Here is a 24,444-nt window from a genome sequence, read left to right on the forward strand (position 1 = left end):
GAACAGTTTGGATGAGGGTTTTAGGGTGTATAATAGAGGCGTTTAAATTAAATATTATATATAGATATATATAATATATTGAATAATCGATGCATCGCAATGCTGAGGCATAAACATTCAAATGAAAAATAGCATTCTCAGTAGACTAACCCATTTAATCTAGACCTATGATAGACTCTAGTCTCATCTGGGTCTCATTTACCTTACAACGTCATTCGTTGCGATTCGCATACGTGCCACAGCAAAATGGCTGAGGGTGGTTGTGAGGTCGTCTTTAAAAACGTTTCAAGCGTTTTAAAAGCTGAGATATGGAACTTCATTTGGGATTTTACCAACAGGCTGGGAAGCACAGACTGGAAACATCACATGCGATATGCAAAGCCTGTCACACACGTTGGGAACACTACCAACTTTAGGAATCACGTTAGCCGTTTCCATCCTGAGTTGCTAGCAACAACACCTGCCGCGGAAAACGCAAACTCTGGACCAGCAACTCCGAGGATTGATGCAACTCTGTTTTCAATACTGCTAATAATGCTGTCTGTTGTGTTCAGACTTTGTTAAATAAAAAAAAAAAATTATATCTCACTAGTATTTTTGGATGAAAACATAACCATATGAAGTAATATAGAAATCTGTATTATATTGAACTATACAGTATCTTAATGCATTCTGTCAAGTCAAATATCCTATATGGCTTTCATAGAAAAATGTATTTGACACATCGTGATGCATCGAGTAATCGAATCGAAGAAATGATAATCGTAAGCGAATCAAAAGATCAGTGAAAATTCACACCTCCAGTGTATAAGGGACAAAACATGGATACTTGATTATTTCAATTGTTACAAAAAGTTTAAAAACACACTTTCACATCTCTATGGTGACCAGTCAGTTCCTCCAGCCGAACGCAGCAGAACGGAAATACATCTGGAAAGTTCTTCAACTCAGTTGAATACGTTCTACTGAAAATGTTATGATAAACAACTGACAAGGTAAGGGTTTGGAATTATTTGTAGGGGTTTGCCAGTGTATTCACCCTGGTGACGATGAATAAGACCTTGAACCCCGGACAAGTTTTGACATCTAGTGCCCACCTTCAATCCGTCGCTGGGCAGCCGGTATCCAAATCGTGCAGGCAGGTCATCAAAGTTCCCCGTTTTGTTGTCGAATGAGTACTGAAAGAGAAACAAATAGATAACCTCACAGGAACTATCCTCGAATACGTTGGAAAACAAACTGCCAACCATTGTGGGTTCATATCTGGGTGAAAGTTGAAAGGTGGTCAGTTGTACAGGTGTGTGTGTCTCTGCTCTCGCTTGCCCGTCTGTCTCTTTAGTTTGTAGGTGTGTGTGTGTCTGTGTGCACATGTCTATGTCTGTATGAGTGTGTGGACACTCACGGCAGAGATGTCAGCCTCCACAGGCAGCAGGTTGAGGAAAGCGAAGAGCTGCACGGTGAAGATGGTGTAGATCTGCGTGGCGGACAACATCAGCATCCCCAAGGAGAGCAGCATCTTTGCATTCCGCTGTGCCAGTCAGCCACACAGTCTGCCCGGCAACAGACCAGTTCACACCTGTGAGACCAACGTGGCCACATTTACATACATTTACATGTTGTCATTTATCTTATCAGTCTTACAGTAAGTACGGGGACATTTACCCGAGGCAAGTAAGGTGAAGGACACAACATAATTTTGCACGGCCGGGAATCGAACCATTCTGCAAACTTGTGATTAATAACCCGATTCCCTAACCGCTCAGCCATCTGACTCCCCTGATACACAGTCAGGGAAACATGCATGAAGAGTGAGGTGAGCCGAAACAGAATTTCCCCACAAATGTGTTTCCTCGTATAGTTCGGTCTGGAGTGAGGTAAATATTCCCTTCTCTGAGCTCTCTTCCTCCAATTAAATCAACAGGGTGGGGAATGTGGTGCTAATCGAAGGCAAATGGCCACTCTAATCGAAGGCAAATGGCTGGCTGGAAGGAGAGAGTGAAAGAGAGAGACAGAGAGAGAGACAGAGAGAGACAGAGAAAGAGAGAGAGAGAGAGTGGGAGAGCAAAGAGAGGTTTGGCCTTTTACCAGTCATTTTCATTAGTGCTCCGGTTCCCCAGCACACATTTCCCACCCATCATGAGGCCTGTCAGGGCTCGGCCCGCTCCGCTGCCCCCTCTCATACACATTCACCAGAGGGCATGGCCCTCCTCCCTTCTGCTTTACTGCCTCACTGGCCAGGCCAGTTTGTTTGAAGTCAGAGACTGTTTGGTCCCGAGGAGGACTAAGCCCAGAATTTGTTCCGTGTGTGTGCGCGTGTGTGTGTGACCTAAGCAGAGCAACGTTGGGTCCTACAGCATGACATTTCACTGGTCCTGTCATGAGGTGTAGAAAGCCTTAACACACACAGCTTTAACACATCCTCCTGACTAGGACTGGTGCGTATTAATTAAGACATAATAGGTGTTATTGTTATATTTTTCATACAACACCTGGATGTAAAAAAAATGATGCTTTCAGCCAATGCGCAATACCATGGAAACAGGGGCATAGCCTTAGTTATTAAATTTTACGTGGCTGTTAAGGGCAGAAATTCGACAGGACAGTGTACATGAAACTTGTTTAGTAGTCATTGTGAAACAGGCCAAACTTTCCAAACATTCCAAACTTCTCCTGTGACCGAAACTGACACACATGCATGTGCGGCTGAGGTCATCTGCTATGGTTGTAACCAACAAAATTGATTACTGTCACATCATGACAAATTTGAGAATCTGCCTTCAATTTGAATTATCTGCCACACATATCTGACTCAAAATGTGGCCTGGATGTCAATTTACCAATCCAGAAGGTTCCATTCCACATAGGCTTTGGTGGTTGAACCTGAAGGACGTTGCCAGGAGCCAGACTAAAACTGGGTCGAGATCACACCTTGCCAAACTTGTTATAATCAACAGTTGAAATAACCAAATTAATGTATGACTTAGGCTAAATGACAATAAGACTTATGACTCAAATGGCCACAAATAATCAACAGAAATATTGCCAAATGACCAACCTGTTTTGTACTAACTGCCCTATTCCACAAAGTAGGCTTGCCAAACATCTGCACTCCTCACTACCAATCAACATAGCTTCACATCTGCACTCAGCAGAGATTTAGATTACATAAGAGGGTCTACCACCCACTCCATCCCTAATGCCTTGCCTCAGTGACAGCCTTGTAACAAATGCCGTCTATGTATGCTTAGAAGGCATACACAGAAAGGACTATTGCTAGTCCTTTCACTTAGGAGAATGGGGGTGGTTTTTATGATTACACATCTGCAGTTATGACACATCCTGTCACCTGTATCCTGTCAACCCTAAACAATTGAATACATTCTGGGTCGCCTGTTAACTATGCAGTCACTGGGACCGTTATTTTGAAATATGCTCCCTACTCTCAGCACTTCACGACGAAAAAGTGAGCCACGAAGTAAAAAAGAAAAAAAAAAGGGGTCAGCTGTCAAAGGATCCGGTCGGTCCTGGCTTAACCCTTGTGGCCTGATGTATGTGACAAATGTACAAACATGTATTTCACTTAACTTGATATTTCTTTAAAACAGCGATTGACGACTATGAAGAGACCATGGAATAGCTGTTAAGATAGCTAACATTATGCATATCTCACTTAAAAGTGCCATTATGTAAGAGCTACCCTCGAGCAAACGCTAAAACCATACATGCCAAATCAAATGACCATAGCCATTTGGCATCTGATTCAGCTCGCTATCTAGTTAGCTATACATTAGGCCCGATTTACTACACCTCGATGGCATGGCAACATGACAGTGCTTGAATGTGTACTGTACAACACTAGTGTACAGTTGCTAACCAAAATTCGACATGCTATTCTAGATAGTTCTAAGTATGCATTACTACGGGCACACAAGGGTAGAGCTAGTATTGCTAGTTAACGCGTATCTACTAGTGTTACTACCAAACGTTGGCTGGCTAGCAGGGATGAATTAGTCACACAGATTGTGGGCCCTTACCTTTATATCCAATGTGTTCACTTGTTGTAACAAACTATAACGACTATGGACACTGTAATCGTTTACTTTATATGTGTATTTTAGCCAAGAATTGTAAGAACTTCATGCCGTTTTCTTGACAGGTCAGTGCGACAGAATATCAACAGTAATCCTTTCGCTAGCTTCTTCATGTGAGCTCAAACTTCCTCTATCTGCACACGCCCCCATCAATGTCTTGGTTGCTGATTGGAAGTTATAGACTTCAATCCAACTATTCCGGAAGTGTCCTGTGGGTAAACATATCCACATGATGCATTAACGAAAACAGTCGCTCACATTCATATCTCGATAGAAAAAAAAATATATATATAAATTGTTTATACACTATTCAAAAGGCACTTTTTTTGTGATCGGTTGACCAGCTAAAAGGGCAAAAGGAAATAGCACAATATGTTAGTATTTGTTTCCAAAGTGAACGCTTGCATACATATTCCTCGCTTAAACGCTAACGCCCTCTGTAGCAAGTTTATGGGACACTTTTTAGATCTTTCATATCAAGACTCGGTCTCTTTTGCAATGTCAATTTAATATTAAGAAAACTCTTTTGAGAAAGCCAACATTTTTCTGCGTGGCTTCTGCGAGTCTTCCTAGCCCTGCTACAATTAATTTGTTTTCCTCCACAAGAGTCTTGAGTCTTATGAATTACCATAAAGTGAAAAACCTCATGTCCAATCATTGTTCTGTTCGCCAGCTATGTTGCCATAGAAACTTAACACAACTCATTCAGATGACCTGAAATAGAGCAATCCTCATGTTAAACCCATTTCTGCTTCAAAAGCAACCTTAATACTTAAACCTTTTAATACACTGTACAGTATAGAATACAAGTAGCCACATTGTCAACAACAACAAAATAATTAATGTGGGATATCAGTGGGTACATTTCCCGCATACAGTATTCTTGAAAAGTTCTCTGTATCCTGATTTTCCTGAAGTTCTCTAACATTATAAAAAGAGTTTTAGTGCAATTTTGTGTAACCTGAATTTGGACAAGAGGACTGGCCGATTTGATGGTGTAGGTTACCTTCTCCTCTCCACCCTTATCATGTTTTATAGCTACAATATAGTAATCAGCTCCTTGCAACGGGGACTGTGGACATGTGCTGTACTTCAGTTGGTCATCTGACAAGCAATGATCAAAATAAAAAGCGATAACATAATATCTGTAGTACTTGGCTACTTAATCTGTAGAATGGTATTATACAAGATGTGAGTCTGTTGGTCCACGTCACAATCCATTATTTCGTGTTAAAAAGGACAATTGCTGTTTGCCCAATAGCTCGAGTCTTTCTTTCTTTGAGCTTATTTAACTTTAGTGTGTAGGCGAGAGAGAGAGAGAGAGAGAGAGAGAGAGAGAGAGAGAGATAGGATCATAGTGGGAGCGATGGTTGACATAAAAGAGAGACCATATACACATGAATACAATGGGAAGACACATGTAACCCCCCTTAAACTGTGATGAGAGGCCCAAACTACTACAGAGTCGCCTCTGTCCCTGCCCTTCCCAGAAAACCTCTGACAACCACCCCACACACACTCTTTTGGGTGGTCAGAGCTGCAGGGCAGGCAGAGGGGGGACAACGTGTCCCATCATGAGGGTCTTCATCGCCTTTGAAGGGTCCTGTGAGCCCTTCGACGTCCTTCCAGACCAGACCATAGGAACCATGAAGCAGATGGTCAAGGTAATAAAACCTTCAGAGGGACCCTCTATCAATATTAATGATGCTTTTTTACTTTGTTGACTTATCTTCTGAAAAGAAGACGCCTTTCCTTTCCTCCACCTTTATTTCTACTATCTATGTCAATTTTAATACTAATTTGACTGAATGTGTAATTGTCAGTTCAAACAATCTGTGTTGGCTGGTTGTTGCTACTGGAATTTTAAATATCTTCTTTTACAACATGTCTAAAGCTTCAGACCTCAGATAGCTAATACAAACCTCCTCTATATTTGGTATCAGGCTCTGCCAGTATGGTACACTATCTAAATGGGACATCTGAGCATTGGTTAGGCACCTGTACACTGACTGTCTATGGAGGTCCGCGTGATAGCCATTCATTTCCAATCATCTCCGTTGGGCAGGATTACTTCCATGTGCAACTGTCAGATGACAAGCAGGTACGGCACTTTCTGGTGCTGAGCTACGCTGGGGCTACCCTGCAGGACACCTGGACCCTAATCGATGTGGGCGTCACGCCTGGCAGTGCCATCCGATGCCTGATAAAGGTAGTAGTCAGGACTCTCCTGCTGGGTCATCATAGACATCCGTTCCTTAGGTTGTTAACTTTCGTTCAATAGAACGGTGCACTCAAAACCTTAAATGTTTTTAAAACGTCAAGCTATTTTCAAGGAAATTCACGACATATGTCACATCATTAAGTTATACCAGCTTTGCTCATCCTAGAATTGTAATAAAAAAAATGACTAAATGTAAGAGCGTCTGCTAAAATGACTAAATGTAATCAACATGCCTTTCCTGGTTGAGTTTTATATGTATGTTTTCTGTGAGGCCTTTTATGCAACACTAGGTGACCAGATTTGAGTTTGTGAAAAAGAGGCCACTTTGTCGGGGCGGTGGGTGGGGGGGTGGTAGTGTATTGCATGCCGCATCATGACCATGACCATGCATACAAATATCACAAATAAAATGACACAAATGACAGGCTATATGACCATGTATTTATTGAACCTTCACAAAATTGCGAAGTGCAAATGTAAAACATATATTTTTTGTGGCATTTAGTCCAGTGCTTCTGTGGCTTTCAGTGGTTGTTTAATGTCTTTAATACGTCTTGTCCATATATTAAAGCAATAATTATAGCAAATTTCTAATTCTAAATAGTAATTAATACATTCTTTATATGGCCACATATTAAAATAAGAAAATTAAGACACTTTTCCTCCTCATATATATTAAAGCAATAATGATAACAAAGGCGGCAAGGTGCTCAGTGTTGCCAGATTGGAAATGGCGAAGTATCGTACCAAAGGCTCAAAATGATCGTATTTGGAGGATAATTATCGTGCATCTGGCAACACTGAGAAGGTGGTCGACCAATGACAGTTCTGTGTACTGTCAGAGCTCACGCAAAAACGTGGAACGTGTAGGGAGATAACCTTTCCAAAACTTGTAAGGGCGTAATAACTAGTTTGTGAAAGACCCAGAGAAACACAAATATCAGACGAGGCAAAATCCCGGACGATTTTGGAATCCCTGCAGGACGCATTTTTTAGGTCTCGAAAAGAGGACATGTCCAGGTAAAAGAGGACGTCTGGTCACCCTACGCAACACTAATCTATGAAGACAGGGGCACCAGACTCTCTTTTGTGAGAGACGGATTCACAGAGAGTGGTTTTATGACTGTAAGGGTCTTTGGTAAAACCATTGACGAGACATGCTATAACTTTTCAAGACAAAGACCCATCTTTTTACAATGGTACACATTCCAGTCCTATCACTTGGCAACCCTACCCTCTGCTTACAAACTGACACTTGAGTCAACCACAGAGTGAAAGAGACATGAGCTTGCACTGACACTGCCAAGCATCTCTGTTACAGGCTATTCATTCGTCTACATTACAATGTTAGGTTAAATGTGTATGAGTAAAGGTGTTTGAGTATGAGGACACACATAACTTTTGAGTTCAGAGCAGCATTGATTCTGTATAAAAAAGGATATACATTTTAGCCACAAGGTGGCAGCAGATCTCAAATGTGTAAACATTTTCAATAACTTTTAATCTGAGATCCCATCTCCTCATTCAAAAACGGTATTATTATACTTTCAGCGTGGAAAAAATACAGCCTCGCCGTTGAGATGTTATTTCGCAGTTTCTAACCCATATTTACTAACTTTGTAACTATCTCCTTGTCCATTAGAAAGAAGACAAGCCTGTGGTGCGAGTGTTGCATGGGGTGACAGGGGAGACCATGTCCATAATGAGCACAGTGTTTCTCCTGTCTTCATCTGTGGCTAAGATCAAGTCTCTGGTCTCCCTCAAATGTGACCTCCCTGTGGGTGCTTTTAGACTGAGCACGCCCAGTGGTGTTCAACTCTACGACTGCAACCGGCTTCACGACTATGCCATCGAAGTGGGTACGGCCTGCTGTGTATCTATTGAGCGCAATTCAGCTGTCATATTTCTATTAGTCCAATGTGTTTGAAGTAAGTTATCTATGTGAGGACCAATGAAAGGTCTCTTTTTCCAAGGAGCCACGCTTCGATTGGATACCTGGGATGGGTGGGCGGAGTTCCTGCGAGGCTGCCTCATGGGTCACAAAACGACCGTCCAGCGCCATCTTTCAAAAGAGAGACCAGTGATGAGGTCAGAATGTCCCTACTGTGCACGTTGATCACAACCATAGTCACATTCTTTCTTGGCTTCATGTTTCATATCGGTTGCACACTTGTTTGCAGATGGTAACACTGCCTGCATCATAACAAACTTGCTGCTGTTCTAGGTTTCAACTGCGGGTGGCGCTCTATGTAGCTGCCTCTCTGGGCCACTTAGACCTAGCTGACTGGGTGCTGGAGAGAGGAGTGCGTTCTGAGGAGCCAGTGGGGGTTCACCCTTACCGCCAATGGTGCCACCAAACCGCCCATCCTGACGCCACCAAATGCCCCGTGCACGTCGCGAGCGAGCGGGGCCAGCTCCTCATCCTCAAGCTCTTCATCAGCAGCAGCGTTCTGACCCTGTCTTGCCGGAATTCTCACGGCCAAGACCCTTTGCAGATCGCCATTCGCCATGGACACAAAGAATGCGTACTCCACCTGGTCACCAAGCTATGCTCGGTGATGTCGTTGCCTGGTTTGTCCCTTCCCATGCGACTGTACCTCCAGATTAAGCGCTGGGTGGAGCTGGGGCACAGGAGGGTAACCACCAGACGAGGCAAGGGTCAATGGGGCCCGTTAAGAGCCAGGGTGGGGGACACGGTTCTTGTGGATGGCTTTACCCACCCCAAGATGTCCTCCAAGCCTAAGAGAAGGGTGGTCAGGGCCAGAAGGGACGTGAGACCTAAAGCCTCGCAATATCTGACCCCCAACAGCTGTTTCACACCTGCATCCCACCTTCATCCTATGACAGCCTTTAAAGGTTCACGACTCCAACTACCCAAGCTGCCTTTGATGAGTGCTGGTCAAGCCAATGTGAAGAGAATGGGGGTGAAGAGGATGCATGGAGAAAAGGTATTGGAGGTAGCAGAAGATAAAGTATTGGATGAGGTTCTGGATGAGAGCAGTAGCCAATGGAAGAGCCGAGTCCCACTCCCGCCCGTCTCCCGAGATACCAATCCCAGGCCTCTGTTCATCTCTGCGTCTCCAAACTCCTCCCAAATCCTCACCAACTCACTGGAGTCTTTCTCTCGCCACTGTGGCCGAACTCCCAGAGAAAATGCCATATACTGCTTGGCGATGGCCAGGTTGGTCTATTTTAAGTATACATTAGTCCACATGGCCGTATGTTTTATGTGTAGTGTATCGACTTGTATTTCACTTTAACTCCTGTGTTAAGTTAAATCTTATGCTAGTCTTAGATTTGCCTAATTATAGGTTAAGTCTGTTATTAATACATTTAAATTTGTCTAATTGCTTTCTCCTTGTCAATCTACTTGTATATGTTTTTTTTGTCCATTTCAGACCACGATATTAAAAAGCTGTTTAATACCTCCTTTTTTCCTAGTGCCTTTACGGAAAGACCATGGCTACAGCAGCTTGATGTAGCTCGGACTCTGGCCAGGAGGAGTGTCCAGAATATGAGCTATAAAACAGACCCTCTATTGTAACCTGAATGACCACAGAGAGAATGTCTTTGGAGAAAGTATAATATTAATAGCCATACTTTAGTTATAATTTTTTTTTCATGTAAAACTACATAGACAACTATATTTTTAAGTCATTATTTTTCATAATGATCATTGCATATGATGTATTGACAATGGTCTATGACCTGTTTCTAAGTGCTGACGCATGATGCTTTAAATTAATGTTCATGCTGAGTAGTATTCAAATGTTCGGGTCTGACAAAGACCTAAGATATGTCAAGTTGTAATCAATAGTTTTGAATCCTTTCTGTGTAGCAGCTGAACAATTTCACACAGTGATGTGTGTAAATAGAGGTAATTAAAACACAAAAACAAGGCCATTTAATGTGTCTTATTTCATCAATCAACGTTTTGGTCTATGTGTGGCTGAAGGTAGCCTCCCTACAAACAATGCAGGACAAGACTACCACCTACCAGTGAATAATTGATATAACAAGAGGCAGAATGTATATTATCAGGTGTCTAGATTTGTCTAGAATTGTATAGTGTGTTGTATTTAAAACCACAAAAATCCACTAACCCCAGGACCAACACGAATTTTGCACACGCACATTTTGCCACAACAAACATGGTTGCTTACACAAGCCAGACATCAAGACAAATGTCCAATCTCGCGATAATGGAAAGTGTGGGGTGTCGGCGGATAGCTTTTTTTTTAGCGCCAGTTTATTTCATAGCAGTCTGTGCTGAGGAAGTCTCCAGTGAGTGGTAGCTAACCAGCTACTTGAGAACATGATTATTAAACTGAGCGTAGGTGCCTGAGTTAAAGGGAAACCGGGAGCTTTGAATGCGTCCATCGTTACTCCCACTTAGCTCGTTTATTTGAATTGCTAAACCACAGGGCACACATTAGAGGGAAAACGCACCTGCTTGCTAGGGACACTAGCAAGTGAGACCAAGCGTGTGGAATGGCAGCTCCCCGTCCAATAAAAGGTATTCTGAAGAACAAGAACAGCGGGGCAAATGTCAAATCTGCCCCAGAAGTGCCGGTTGAGAACGTAGAACAAGCGGAATTGGGACTTCTGGAGGATGATCAACAGTAAGTAGCTATTAAGGCAATTGAGCCCTATATAGTTTGCGACGGGTTAGCTGAAAGACCAGCTAGGATGCTAGCTAAGCGCGCGTCACTGTCCAGTCAAACTCAAGGCAATGTTGCTAGTTACCGAGCAATAGCTGTCTTTTTTTAAGTTTATGGGTCCGCTTAACGTTATTTTAACATAACTACTTGGCTCACCGTGTTGAAATGCTAATTATATTGGGGGTGAATTTATTCAGTAGCTATATGCTAGTTTACCAGCTACCGCTAGATGTGTTTTAAAAGAGCGTCACTAAACTACGGACATTCTCAGACCAGTTGCCAGCAACTAGTCGGCTGTGCTGGTGGGTGGTATCACTTTGGTTACTCACCAGTACTGTGTCTTGGTTGTCTTATTTGCCAACTTTGTCAGGAGAGCTGGATTACCATTTCAACGTGATAATTACTTTAATTGACAACATAAAAAATAAGGTTGACTTATTTTTTTCGATTTAAATATTTGCTACCACTGACGAATCTAGGCTTTTTCAGTACAAGAAAGTTCATATTTACTATAAATATAGTAATATTGCATAAAACACGAGGTAAGCCACTATGGTTTACACATTTTATACATGGTCTCAACATAGCTAGCCTTCAAACGCTAGAAGTGAGGGCTGTGGCTGTTTTTTTGTGGGTAATTTCCAGCTTAAAATTCCCCGTCACTTCACATTTAATCCATGAGTTTGTAGGCCCGTCAGATCTGTGGAAGAGGAGTTACTTTTTGCCCAAAGTCCAGAATGTTTTGAGGCATTGATCTCATTCACTTTGGCATTTCACCGGGGCAATGGCAAGATGAGATATCTTAGGAATGAAGCAAGCCCTCTCCCTCCCCCTCCTGCAAAGTCACTGGTGTGCTCCACTTTCTCAGGGCTGCCTCCATGTCCTCTGTGACTATTCATCCACAGCTAATTAGGTGATATGTGTCACTCTGACTATAAGACTTGTCCTTACAAGCATCTTTTAAAGGCTGTTGGGCCATGAGTTTGATGTGAGGTTGGGATGGTGAATAGAGAACATTTCAAGTTATTGTGGTAGTATAGGACTGACTGTACTGTGCTTTATAAAAAGGGTATATATGGGGAATAATCTTTTCTTCCTAGACTGGTTTTTCTTTTGTACCTGTGAAACTTTGGCCTACTTGACTTGTTTGTAGACTGAACTGTATGTTTTTAGTTTCTTTAGTCAAGCTGTCTTGTAAACAGACTGCCCCTCCAAATATATTTTTGAAGATCTTGCATTATAGATTTAATGTTATTGATGCACTTTTCTATCCATCATTGTAATTGTGTTGTATATTTGAGGAGATTTTACTGGAGCATTGTGTCTGGTAAAATTAAACCGTTCCTTGGCACTAACAACTGAACTGCTGTGCCGTTCTGGACATTGATTATCTGCTCTACCTTGATTGTATGCCCAGTGCTGCCTTTACATAACTCTGGGTATCTCAGCCTTCTGCTGGACGAATCTCGTCAGACTCAAACTGAAGCTCCACCATCCTATATGAAAAGAGGACATACTAGAATTACAGTTATTAGTGAGTTCCATTCCCAGTAGTGAGTCAAGCCTTCTGTGTTGATACTAAAATAAGCTCCCTGTATGAAACGTGAGTGGAGAAAGGTTTCCTGAAGGATTGTCTGTGCAGCCAAGCACCAAATCTGCTGGGATGAGACCACAACACTGACAGGACATTGTAGCCTGTTCCCTCGATTTGGGTCATGCCCCCAGCAAACACAAACTCTTTCTCAGAACACGCACTCCTTTAATGCTAAAGCCCTCCCTTTTCTGTCACATTTCAGCTAGAGTTTGTAGTATTTCCATTAAGTGTCACTCAGTCAGTATTTGGGCAATTATTAAAGGAATGAACAAACTTTATTTTGGTCCTTAACATCATTTCAAAGCGTTAGTGTGACAGAAAAGATTAACAGCATGATAATGCCATGGAGTTGCTGGGTTCACATTGATGGAAAGGCCTACTTCATTTTAGTGCGCTTGCTGAAACGCATGGTAATTTGACTTCATGGCTAGCATCGTTTCTCCTACGTTAGCCTGCTACACCTGAGGAAGGGTATTATACTAGCTTAGTGGTAGAAGTTCAGATACAAGCTTCAACATTGCTTTGGATAAAGGTTTCTGATAAAGGAATACATTATTATTTGAGAGTTGAGAAGAATCCAGGACCAATGTGGGACCTGACCGGTCAGCGCACCCCAACTTCGTAGCAAGTATCCATCGTTGACAATAATAAGCCTCAATAATAAGAGCCAGGGCTCTACAGTGCAATTATTTCACTCGCCTATGCCCTTAAAATTTGATGCGTACGCGAGTTTACGAGCACAGTCAGTGTGTGAGTAAAGACCAGCCCCCCCTGCTGCTTAAGCATCTTGTTAAACAATAACAGAGACAACAAAATAGGGATGAGATAAGGAAAGTTTGGGTTTGGTTTGCTGGTCATTTAGCTAGATCAGGTGCCTTTTGTTGAAACGTGTTCAACTTTTCATAAAGTCTTGAACAATGACAGCTTGTCAATGTCACTTTTTGTCAACCAACCAATCCCAGCCATTTATACTAGTTACTCATCCAGGTTGTGGATAGTACATCTGTAGTGGACAATTGTAGATTTAGCCAGAGCCAGGATCCATTGTGCCAATATGTGCTCCTTTTATCCAGCCTCCACCCGAGAGCAACACATTACCCTTGTTCTATTTGACATCTGTTTTACTTATTGTTATAAATGTTGTTCAGTAATCTTGTTTACGTAAAGTGTGGCGTGGGTGTGGGTGCTGCCATATGTTTAACATTTGCCAAATTCATTCATTTAGATGGTGGTTAGCTCAAATTCACCCCAGAAAAGTATCGATAGTGGTATCGATAAAGACTCGGATCGTTCAGCAGTATGGAAAATGGTATCGATATCGATACAAATTAACGATCCCCATCCCTAGCTTTGAACTTTGGGAGCTTAATTCCCAAATTGTGCCACGATATCTAGTGAGACCGAAATGCCTCATGTCCAGTTCATTTGACAATACCCGGAGGATATCCTTCTGAGCAAGCTCACTAAATATTCCGGAGAGCTGCCACAAATAACTTGTCCACCCTGCACCTGAACAACAAACAAGTCTAGACAATCACCATAAATACTTTGGAGGCCGAGCCTAAACTAGAGTGTGTATGGGCCCACAGCCCTTTATCCTTGTGACGAATACAGTCGCATACATCTGTAATCACTGTCGATTTACCATTAAAAAATAAATGAAATCTCTTTCAGTGGGAGAGTTTGACATTTGGTCATCTGTTTTGTCATACCTTTATTCGGCTTCCTTATCCGGGTCAACATTGATGCAGAGGCTTGGAGCCTGGGCGGGGCGTTCATTATTCATGATCGTCAATGAGTTTTACCTGAGGCTCACGCATGCTTCCATGAAACCCAATAGCCCTCCCACTGTTTCGGATGTCCCACGCGTCTCGCTGATGGACAGGTCGACTAACGGACTCTGCAACCCTACAGGTCGACTTTCTGTGGGAAAGAAGGCCCGTTCTCCTAGCCTCTACACAGTTCAGATGGGTAGTGTGTGGGTACATGCATCTCGGAAGTGGTTTAATGACGAGAGGAAAAAAAGATGACCTGAAACATGAGACTTTTCGTCAGTGCTTCCTGCCCATGTTCTTCAAAGCCATGGGGGGGAAACCCTGTTGTTCTTGATGTGGTTCGAACTGAAGCCCCACCCAGCTCTAAAGCTGTTTCACATGGTTTGTTCCTATGCTACCTGATGGTGTTAGCTCTCCCCATCACAGTTCACTCCGTCTAGTGAGACCGTTTTGTAGTGGGATGTGACCAGCTGCTGCCTCGCTCGCCCGATAGTAAGAGCCTCTGGAGGAACTCAGTTCTCTACCTGCAGAAGCAGTGATGTCATCGGCCCCATCATGGTTTTTGTTCTGACTGAGCGCATCAGGTCTGAAGTGGATTTGAGTGGCTGTGGCTGCTCTGTAAACCAGGCCAGGCCGGCTGTGTCTGGTTTGGGTTTTGTAACAGCCCCCCCCCCCACCTTCCTCGCCTTACACGCAACTCACCTGCACATTTATTTTTGATCTTCATTTATTTGATCTGAGCTTGTCCTTGTTTTGGAGGTTTTGAGCCCAACGTTGACTTGCAATGACGAAACGAATGAATATACAACATAATTACAATGATGGATAGAAAAGTGCATCAATAACATTAAATCTATAATGCAAGATCTTCAAAAATATATTTGGAGGGGCAGTCTGTTTACAAGACAGCTTGACTAAAGAAACTAAAAACATACAGTTCAGTCTACAAACACAAAGGCGAAACACACAAAAAAACACCCCATTTTTTTTCTCAACTCAGACGCCCAACACTGACAAGTTCCGGCCAAGGGACCTGGGGATATCATTATCGGGAATCCCAAGGGAGGGGGGAGGGGAGAAACCTGCCCTGCACATTAGCCTACTATAACACATCTTTTTGATTAGGCATGCTCCCTTCTTTTGAGCTTTTTGGTTGAAATGAGCACTTGAAATGAGATTGAGGCTAATATTTGAAGGTTGAGGATGTCTTGCTGTGTGTTTAAGGCAAGTGTCAGCTGCCTTGGCAGGCCCCGGCCGATCAAGTCCCCCCCCAGTTTCGCTCGAGTGTCAGCATGACCAGGCACATCTCCTATTGATTCAGCCCAGTGCCATCGGAAGCCAACCTGCTGTGGGCCTGACTTATTGAACACCTCTTAGTGTGTGTGTGTGTGTGTGTGTTTTCAGTGTATGGGAAGTATGGATGAGGGCTCTGTAGGATCACTGCAGCAGGGAGTGGATTTACACCCCGCCCCCCTCCCCCTCTTCCTCTGTGTCTCCCATGAAACATGGCCCCTCTCCATTAACACGCCAGCGGACTGCTTTATGACGGGGAGGCAGTCCAAGGCGAGGAGAGACAGTTTAACGGTTATATTTGGTCCTGGCTTCAAGTCCAGACAGATAAAATCTGTGGCCTTGCTTTTTAAGCGGAGGTGCCACTGAAGGATTTGAAGGGAGGTCTAACTTCGACGTTCAGCACGACACCTTTCTACCGGAGATGTGCTTGGAATTCTGAATAGCGGTTATACCGCGGAAATCCCCCCCCCCCCCCCCCCCCCGTAGCAGGAGCACACAAATGTAAGCAGGAAAATAAGATGCACTTTCTAACAGACGGGATGCGCCAAACATTTTCACACCTAAAGATAAGAGCTGGCCACTCCCCTTCCGCTCCTAACGCTGTTTGATAGGGCGATCACAGCGCTGTCTCATCTCGAAACGATACATAATTGAATTGCCCAGGATCCCGATCCTCTGATTTAATTGCAGGCAGTGCCTCGTTCCCAATATGGCAGGGCGGGAGTGAGAACTGGGGCATAGTCCTAGATTCAAATCCCCCTGTCCGCCCGGGCGACATCAGCAACGGTTTGAGGATCCCGATTTAAGCCCAAAGCAGGCACCCTGAACCTAGTCTCTGTGGATCCTTTTGTTCTCCCAGGAAGAAGTCGCAGAAATGGGATGAGATGAACATCTTGGCCACGTACCACCCGGCGGATAAGGACTACGGGCTGATGAAGATCGATGAGCCCAGCACCCCCTACAACAGGTGAGCTTGCCTCGGCGCGGCCGGATTTTGGTCGACTTAAACTTGGGAGTGATGTCATGAGGTGTACGCTCAGGGGTATTTGAGAGGGGAAAGCGACACTTGAGAGGGAGGGAAGAAGTTGTGCGTTGTCCAAAGCATAGGCCAAAGTAACTTGTTTTTGGGGACTGTGTGCGTGTGTTTGAGAGTGACTGTAGACAAGTTTTTGCTCTGTCTGCAGTACTCTGGGCTGGGGGCGGGGGGGGGGGGGGGGGGGGGTGTGTGTGTCTCAGTGGGAATGTAACTCAATATGTCTGGATATGGCAAACAAGGTCACTCCTCCTGACAAACTACTCCTCCCTCTCTCCCCTCCACCCCCCCCCCCCCCTCCTTCACCTTCTCCCTCTCTCTCTCTCTCCATCTCACTTTTCGTCCTTCGCTCCCCTGCCCTCTTATCACCCCACTCTATTCTTATCTGTGTCGCTCGCTCGCTCTCTCTGTATATATCTCAGGATGGCAGGGGAAGAGGATGACGAGGGGGCACTGAGCGACTCGGACGGCAACGCGGTCACCGTGGACGACCTGGCGACAAAGTAAGGACCACCACACCCAGAGAGAGAGAGAGAGAGAGAGGCGGAGGTCCGTTCATCTCTGGGTGCCTCTCTCTCACACGCCGTCCCATCTCGGCCCGTGCACTCCATACGGTCGATATTTCACATTGATGGACTTCCTACGGTATCAAAGGCGGGTCAGATAATTTGTGGGCGACGCGAATGCGTCTGGGATGCCAACCTCTGGTCTACTTACAGACTGAAGACGCTAGGTCAGGAGACCTCGGCTGGGTGTCAGCCCCAGGGATGGACCCTGGCGAGGGCTTCTCTCTGTCACGCAGTGTGGACACAGTATAGAAAGTTCACACCCGCTTTTAGGGAGAACTTAACATCAACATTTGCAGGTCATGACAGGGTTGTTTGCTCGGCCTATTCTCTGTTGATTTTATGATTGGATTTCATTCTTCAGGGGAGACCAGGCCTGTTCTGGACTGCTTTTACACCACCTATGGGCTGTTAAGTTCTACATTATTTTTCCTAAACATTAGATGATTCCCTCTCAATAACAGCAGAGTTAAACCACTCCTGAAACACAAACGGTTCTTTATTTGTTCACGTGTGTGTCCTGTAACTGACACAGCGTTTATTTACCTGTCTCCGAGATGGGGGGGGGAGAGAGAGAGGCAGGGCTAAGGTATAACCCCAAAGACGGTCTGGCGGAGATAGCGGTGCGTGAGGGAGCAGGCGTCAGACTCCCAGCCGGCCTGATCGCAGCGGGGAGCAGATGCTCGGCCCCAGCCTCAAGGGGAGAACCCAGTCGTGCACAAGGCTGTCACGTTACCACCCCCTCCGCGCGTATAGCCGCGCCGTGCTAAGACCCAGGTCCATGTCTGTGCGACTCTGCACAGACCAATTGACCCCCCCCCCCCCCCCCCCAACTGTAGGTTGACTTTAGGTTTACGTCAATCTCTTCTGTGTCTCGAGACGACCACTCTTTCGACACCCATAAGATACGAGTGACAACATCCTCATACCGTATGGTAGTTGTGTTGGGAGTGTGGAAAATGTGGTTGTGCGTTTGTGTGCTTCCCTGGGCATGTGTGCAGGGATTGTGCATCTAGAGTATGTCCCTTCACTTAATTCTGCTCTTTGGCACACACACACACACAATCATGTTTCATCCCCTCCCACAGCTGCACACTGTTACCTCTGGTCCTGATCCCCCCCCCTCCCCTCCTCCGTGGGCTTAGTTCAGCAGAGCGTATCGGCTAAACATCACGTAATGGCCATTGGATGGATGTGCGTCCAGTAATTTATGCCCAGTGAAAACGTTTTTCGATCAATACACAGCGTTCCAGTGCATCCCCATCAAACTGAACCCGTACGTCAGAGGACGACGTCATGTGCTGGGATTACTGGATTGAATCAGTACTTTCAAACCTGGCACCGTAATCATCCCACCTCCCTAAATACGTTGCTAGATGCTGACTCAACCACACAGTGGATTTGACCGGCCAAAATAGTCAATTGAAATGGCTGGCTAACTACTGTAGCTACACTATCGATCTGTCCGGCTATCTCGAGGAGAAAAGCGAGAGAGGAAAGATGCCAACGTCTGTTTACTTTATGGCTGTCTGGCTTTGTATGCTAACATCCAACTCCTCCTTCTCCTCTTACCATAGGCCAGAGCTTTTAAAGCTCTCCACTAGGAGGGAAATGATGGCTACAGGGAAACGGAGCGTTTGAAAGCGAGCGGCTATTTAGACTTTTTTCCCAGAGTATATGGTATGATCCTCTGGGCGGGCAGAGTGGATCGCCAGCTGCTTACATCAGAGGGTCTCGTGTCATGTGGGCAGGATGGTCTGCTCCAGGCCCTGGATCTCAATCTGCTGCTGCCGTTGACGTAACCAGGCGTGAGTGAGTGCACGTCCCAGACGTCCCAGTATCTCTCTTGAACGTTCAGGCCCCAACTTTCAGTTGTTCTTTTTCCTTCTGATCTCCTCACTACTTTTAGAACCCCTCCCCCCCTCCCTACCATTTTCAACAGTCTCCCTCTGTCCCCATCTCTCGCTCCCTCAAACGCTGGAACTTTCCGCCTCCCTTCTTTCCCATCCCCCCCCCCCCCCATTCTTTTAAACCTCCCTCCTTCTCCCAACCTTTGTTTCTCATCGCTCCATCGTTGGTTCTCCTGTCCTCAGCTCTCTGCAAGCTCTAGGGCTCTAGTGTTTTCTAGAGCATTCCGGTGCAGCCATGTAGGAAACGGACCAGCAGACACCCCCATCCAACTGCTAAACGGATCACATCGCAGACTAAACTCGACTCTTTTCTGCTTCTGTGAACTGTCTTAAATTCATTATATATTTTTTTTTTTACTCGCATTGCTTCCTAGTGGGCTTAAGCTGCATGGTAATATGTTGTGTGTGTGTGTGAAAGAGATTGAGAGGCTGGGCACCAGAGGAGGATAGTTAATAGAAAGTTAAATGAGTGAGTTAGTCGCATGCTGACTGAGCATGAAGAGCGAGTCTGACCTGCCCCGGGCTGAACCGGTGAAAAAGCTGCTCTTTCGCACTGATTCATGCGCAGCACTGGGCACATCTGCTACCTCTCCACACTCAGGCTCCTCTCTCTTTCTTTCTCTTTCTCTCCGTGTCTCTCTTTCTCTCTCTTTCCCTCTCCCCCCTCTCTCCTCACCCTCACCTCTCTGCCTCGCTGTCTGCCTCTCCTCAAACTCCCACTCTCTGTGGTGGCAGGTTGGCAGCGGCAGAGGGAACAGACCCACGCTTCATGAGGGAGGAGGAAGAAGAGGAGGATAGCAGTGAGGAAGAGGAGGAAGAGCTCAGCCCAGAGGACCAAGGTAGACACACACACACACACACACCCAGCATGGACTGTCCCTCAGTCTATCCATTCAATAAGCCGTTGACCTTTCCCTGACCGTTGTCCTACATTAAACCCGCCCATGTGCTCCAGTAGATTCTCTGTCGGCACGTTCAGAAGTCCGGCTACAGCAGTTGGCTGGCTTGCTCAGTGGGGCTGCTCCAGTTGAGCCAATTTCTGGCTTCAGCCCCTCCACCATAGTTACCTCCCCTCCTGTATTTTTATCTCAGCATGGATCAACACGCCTATGTCAGTCTTCACCAAAAACCTGCCCCGTCCTTTAACATTTCCACAGCCTAACAAAGATGTTCCAATCTGCAGATGGGATCTTTTAAAACTTGAAAAGATAAAGATAAAAAAAGGGAAGTAAGAATGCAACGAGAAACATTGATAATCCCTCTTAGTGTAGGGTAGAACAGTACAGTATATATCCTTCTTTCAGCACTGATTAAAAGACTAAGCTGGGACCAAGGTGCTTTAGAGACATTATTTTATTGTGTGTGTGACCTGAGCAGTTAATCACTGTGAAACTCCCATCATAGTAGGTCTCATTCAGCTTTGCAGACAGAACAGTTACTTAGCACATATTTGATGAGATTTAATGTCTGTAAAAAGGATTAGGGAAAATCATTTTCTCATGAGAACTGCAAGTGCCCGATGCAGACGAGATCCCTCAACTGTGTTGTTACCTGTGATGGCACAGTCCACGTCTAATAATAATAATAATAATGGATTTTATTTGTAATGCACTACATTTGAGAAAATCTCAAAGTGCTCACAGCTTCTCACTGGTCCATGCTCTGAATAACCTTGACATGGGAAACTCAGTCGCAACACAACACTCCATCTCACGACACTCATTCTGACAACCTCAGTTGCCTCATTCGGTTCTAGACTGTTCTGTAAATAAATAAAGCCTCCAGACATTAGTTTCCATATTTGAAATCTGTGTCAGATCCTCTTGCAGCTCATTGGAATATAAATGGTGCCCCTCAAGGTTTGAGCAACACATTCTTCAATTATATTTGAACTCAAATGAATTGTCTCCCTGTATTTTGTACTTGGTTTGTAGTTTGTTGGGCTTTGAAACTGCTTTTTCAAGATAAGGTCATATGTTTCAACTGCAATAACTTCATCGAACTGATATAAGACTACGCTTGTATTTGATTTGGGCTTTACCCGGCACACTCTCTCTCTGGCTCCAGAGCTGCAAACTCCACAAGCTTCCCCAGACAGGCTCTTATTTATTGTTCAGTCTCCTCCACACACAGAGTAAATCAGTAAATGTATCCCTCGAGTCCCCCAGACCCTCCATCATAGTTCCCCCCTGGACCCTCCATCTTCTCATTCTGCCTCCCCCCCCCCTCCCCTCAGTGAAAAAGCAGCAGTTCCAAATGATGAGGAAGATGCACTACAACGAAGGGCTCAATATCAAGCTGGCCCGGCAACTCATCGCCAGCGAGCTGGAGGAGGAGGACGAGGACGAGGACGAAGAGATGAGGGACGACACTGAAACAGAGGACATCAACGTCGACCCCCCGCAAGACGGTAAAGAGAACGTGAACCGATAGGAATAGGCTGTCGTGGGGGAGTCCTTTTAGGAATTTATGTGGGCTGTAAAGATTTGGGTTTATGTCTGTTGGCTTGATCCAAGATTTGTAACCAGATTCCGAGAGGGTCAGATAGTGGGTTGCAATAAAATAGGCTCATAATCTTGGACTGCACAAGGCCAACATTTGAAAGCTTTATTTTTCTAACCTTGGAAATGTCCAGGGTTATTGGTGTTTTCTGAAAGGGCAACAGTCTTATCTGTGAGCAGCATCAGGGTTATCAGAATTGGAATTATATATTATACTTGATCAACTTTACTAGTCACAACATTGTCATTTGGGGATGACTTAAGTGAAACAGCTTCCCTTTCAAATGTTTGTCAGTCAGTTATCAACGCGGCAGTAGCATAAATGAATGTCTCAAGTCAGACACTTTGAACTGGTCCTACTCATCCTGTATGAACCATGTGATCAGTCACGCAGTCACGTGTGCATGTGTCTCTCCCTCCTTCTTTTTTGGGGGATTGTAGCTGATTCGCTGGATTCCTAGAAGAGGACCCCGACCGCCCCTGTGGCTCATGAAATATTCATAAGACAAGACTTGTGTGTTCAGTGCTGGGCATGACGCAGACACCGCCTCACACCCTTCCATTTTAAAAAAAGAAAAGGAAAAAAAAATACAAATAAAAATCTGCTGTGTTATTGTGTGTTTGTGTGCACTCCCAGAAACACTGCAATGCTGACGCGAAGCATATTGAGCCTACCAGTTGTGTGTTCTGTTGCCAAGTTACCCCGTGCGCCCCCCCCCCCCTCCCCCCCCCCCCCCCCCCCCCCCTCCAAATGGAATCCACAACTCAAAGAACGAGACCAATAACTGAGACTCATCAACAAGGATTCCTTCCTTCCTCTCCCTGCAATGCTAGCTCTCCTGTTTGCCTGTCCAGCTGCAGGGTACCTGAAGTCAAACGGCCTCAAAATGTCAGTCGGTCCTGAATGTGGCGGAGGTGTTGAACTGGGGTGGATCAAATGTCGGAAGGATTGTTTTGTTTTTTTCTTTGCCATTGTCTGTCTTTCTCCCCACACCAACCATCAGTACTTTCATGTGAATGAAGTAGGAAAACATAATAAGATAGCTGCTAATTCTTGGTGTTTGTTTTCAAATCAATCCGCCCCCCTTGTGGTATCCCCTTTTAATACGCCTTGGTCATCAGGGATCACCTTGATTAGGAAGAAACTCCATGACCACATGTACGCATATTCACCCCTTTGTAACGTTTATGTGCACATATTAACCTCTATTACCACTTTATCAAAATAGCCTGGTCTATTAGCTGAACTCAAATAACCGATATACAGTAATTTAATAGTATTTATAATCCAAACCTGTAATTAGGTTCCGAATTCAAGTTGTACAACAGTCAGTCATTTCTAGAACTTTGTAATACATTTCCACATAACGGGCACCTGCTCTGTATAGTATATTATGCCTTTGCCAGTCCAGTAAATATTATATTGTCTACATGTGCGCAAGTTAAGGGGAGGGCTAATTTACAAGAAATGACCCCAGATGTTGCATACTACTGATGATTACAAATGTCCCATACAAATATCCCTAATGCTACTGACACCATCCCGAGGGGTTGTGGGATGTGATTGGCTGAATTACTACAGTAGTGGTTGGACGCCTTTATTTTCTTTGTATTCTTCTGCAGAATGAAGGGTAATGGGGGTTGTCGTAGTGTGTACTTATGAGAACATGCTACATCCTATACTTCTAACATGCTACTAGGTTTTCTGAGCAGTACACAGCTTTTAGTTATTGAATGCTAATTTATGATTCTGCTAATGAAATCCTTGTCATAAAGTCACCTATGTTTGTATACATGCAATACCATATGGGTTGTATATGTCCCATCTTTTAGTTTTGAGATGTGTTATTTTCTTATATGATTGGCCGTTGCCTAACCAAATTATCCAAATCTATTAATAAGATGAGATCTAATTTGTCCATCTATTCATCCCCAGAAAGGAACGATCCCTTATCCTGTTAATGGGGTGGTATTTTTCAGATTGCACATGTATTCCCCATGTATGTTTCCAATGTATTGGCCTCTTGTCCTTGGAAAAACCGCCCTGTGGTCAAGTCTTTGGATCCAATCCCCTGGAAATACAACTTTGAAATACTTTACTGCTCTTGCTTGATTGGTCCTTAATTTTACCTGTTGTCTGAATGATGAGGAAAGACCCATTACAAGAAAGTGTATTCACATACAAAGATTATTCACTTTAATCTGCTGCTTATCTGTTGTATTCTCTGAATTAAAGGCAAACAGTTTTGTGAATGGACTAAATTACATAACCTTTTAGAGGGTTAGAAGCTGGCAAATGTGCCTATTTTATGAACATGTTTAAATGAAAAGAACACACTTATTTCCCCCCGTGCTGTTCAGTGGCATATGTCCCTCGGCTTACATTTTGTGTTCTACTGTTTTGTATCTTTTCTTTTTAATTTGGGGGTGGGATTAGTTAAGTGAGATGCGTTCTCATGATCACGTCTCTTCAAAACAATGGGCATCTGTCGATTTGTGAGTTTTTTTGTATCTTGGATGTGCATGTTCTTAATCATAAGGATGTGTGTTTATTTTGTCACCCATTATTAAATGATGCCGATATGGAGCTTTTTGAGTTGGCTTATTGGACATCATGATTCACTCCTGTGTATATTTTTTGAATGGCTTGACTTTTCTACATTCAGCCGCTAGGGGGCAGTAACATACAACATATCGTCTGCTTGTTTTGATAGGACCGTAAGAGCATTTAGCATTTATCTGTGCGTGGGTTCTTGAGTGTAGACGCAGATTTAAATTGGCCTTCAAATTCCCACAACA

At 44.4% G+C, this 24,444-nt stretch overlaps 3 protein-coding genes across 3 annotated transcripts in view; 2 read left to right on the plus strand and 1 right to left on the minus strand.

Annotated features, from left to right (window-relative positions):
- The window catches only part of rnf13 (ring finger protein 13), a 28,119-nt gene extending 23,954 nt beyond the window's left edge, over window positions 1-4,165 (minus strand). The window contains exons 1-3 of the mRNA XM_067230139.1: window positions 4,035-4,165; window positions 1,403-1,576; window positions 1,098-1,178 (exon numbers count right to left, since the gene is read on the minus strand). Of these exons, the coding sequence (XP_067086240.1) occupies window positions 1,098-1,178; window positions 1,403-1,516 (195 nt within the window). The 5' untranslated portion in view covers window positions 1,517-1,576; window positions 4,035-4,165. The remainder of the gene's footprint in view (window positions 1-1,097; window positions 1,179-1,402; window positions 1,577-4,034) is intronic.
- A 1,500-nt stretch (window positions 4,166-5,665) lies between these two features.
- LOC136935806 (protein ANKUB1-like) lies at window positions 5,666-9,856 on the plus strand. The gene is made up of 6 exons (XM_067229465.1): window positions 5,666-5,755; window positions 6,157-6,300; window positions 7,955-8,171; window positions 8,286-8,400; window positions 8,537-9,493; window positions 9,754-9,856. The coding sequence occupies exons 1-6, from the start codon at window positions 5,666-5,668 to the stop codon at window positions 9,854-9,856; spliced, it is 1,626 nt and encodes a 541-aa protein (XP_067085566.1).
- Window positions 9,857-10,575: 719 nt separating this feature from the next.
- ppp1r2 (protein phosphatase 1, regulatory (inhibitor) subunit 2) lies at window positions 10,576-24,267 on the plus strand. Its single transcript, XM_067230080.1, has 6 exons — window positions 10,576-10,934; window positions 16,495-16,602; window positions 17,091-17,171; window positions 19,880-19,983; window positions 21,381-21,554; window positions 22,087-24,267. Exons 1-6 carry the CDS (start codon window positions 10,804-10,806, stop codon window positions 22,104-22,106), a joined length of 618 nt encoding a protein of 205 aa, XP_067086181.1. The 5' UTR covers window positions 10,576-10,803; the 3' UTR covers window positions 22,107-24,267.
- Window positions 24,268-24,444: the final 177 nt, after the last annotated feature.

Source organism: Osmerus mordax, chromosome 26, assembly GCF_038355195.1.
Source record: "Osmerus mordax isolate fOsmMor3 chromosome 26, fOsmMor3.pri, whole genome shotgun sequence".
Taxonomy (NCBI): Eukaryota; Metazoa; Chordata; class Actinopteri; order Osmeriformes; family Osmeridae; genus Osmerus; species Osmerus mordax.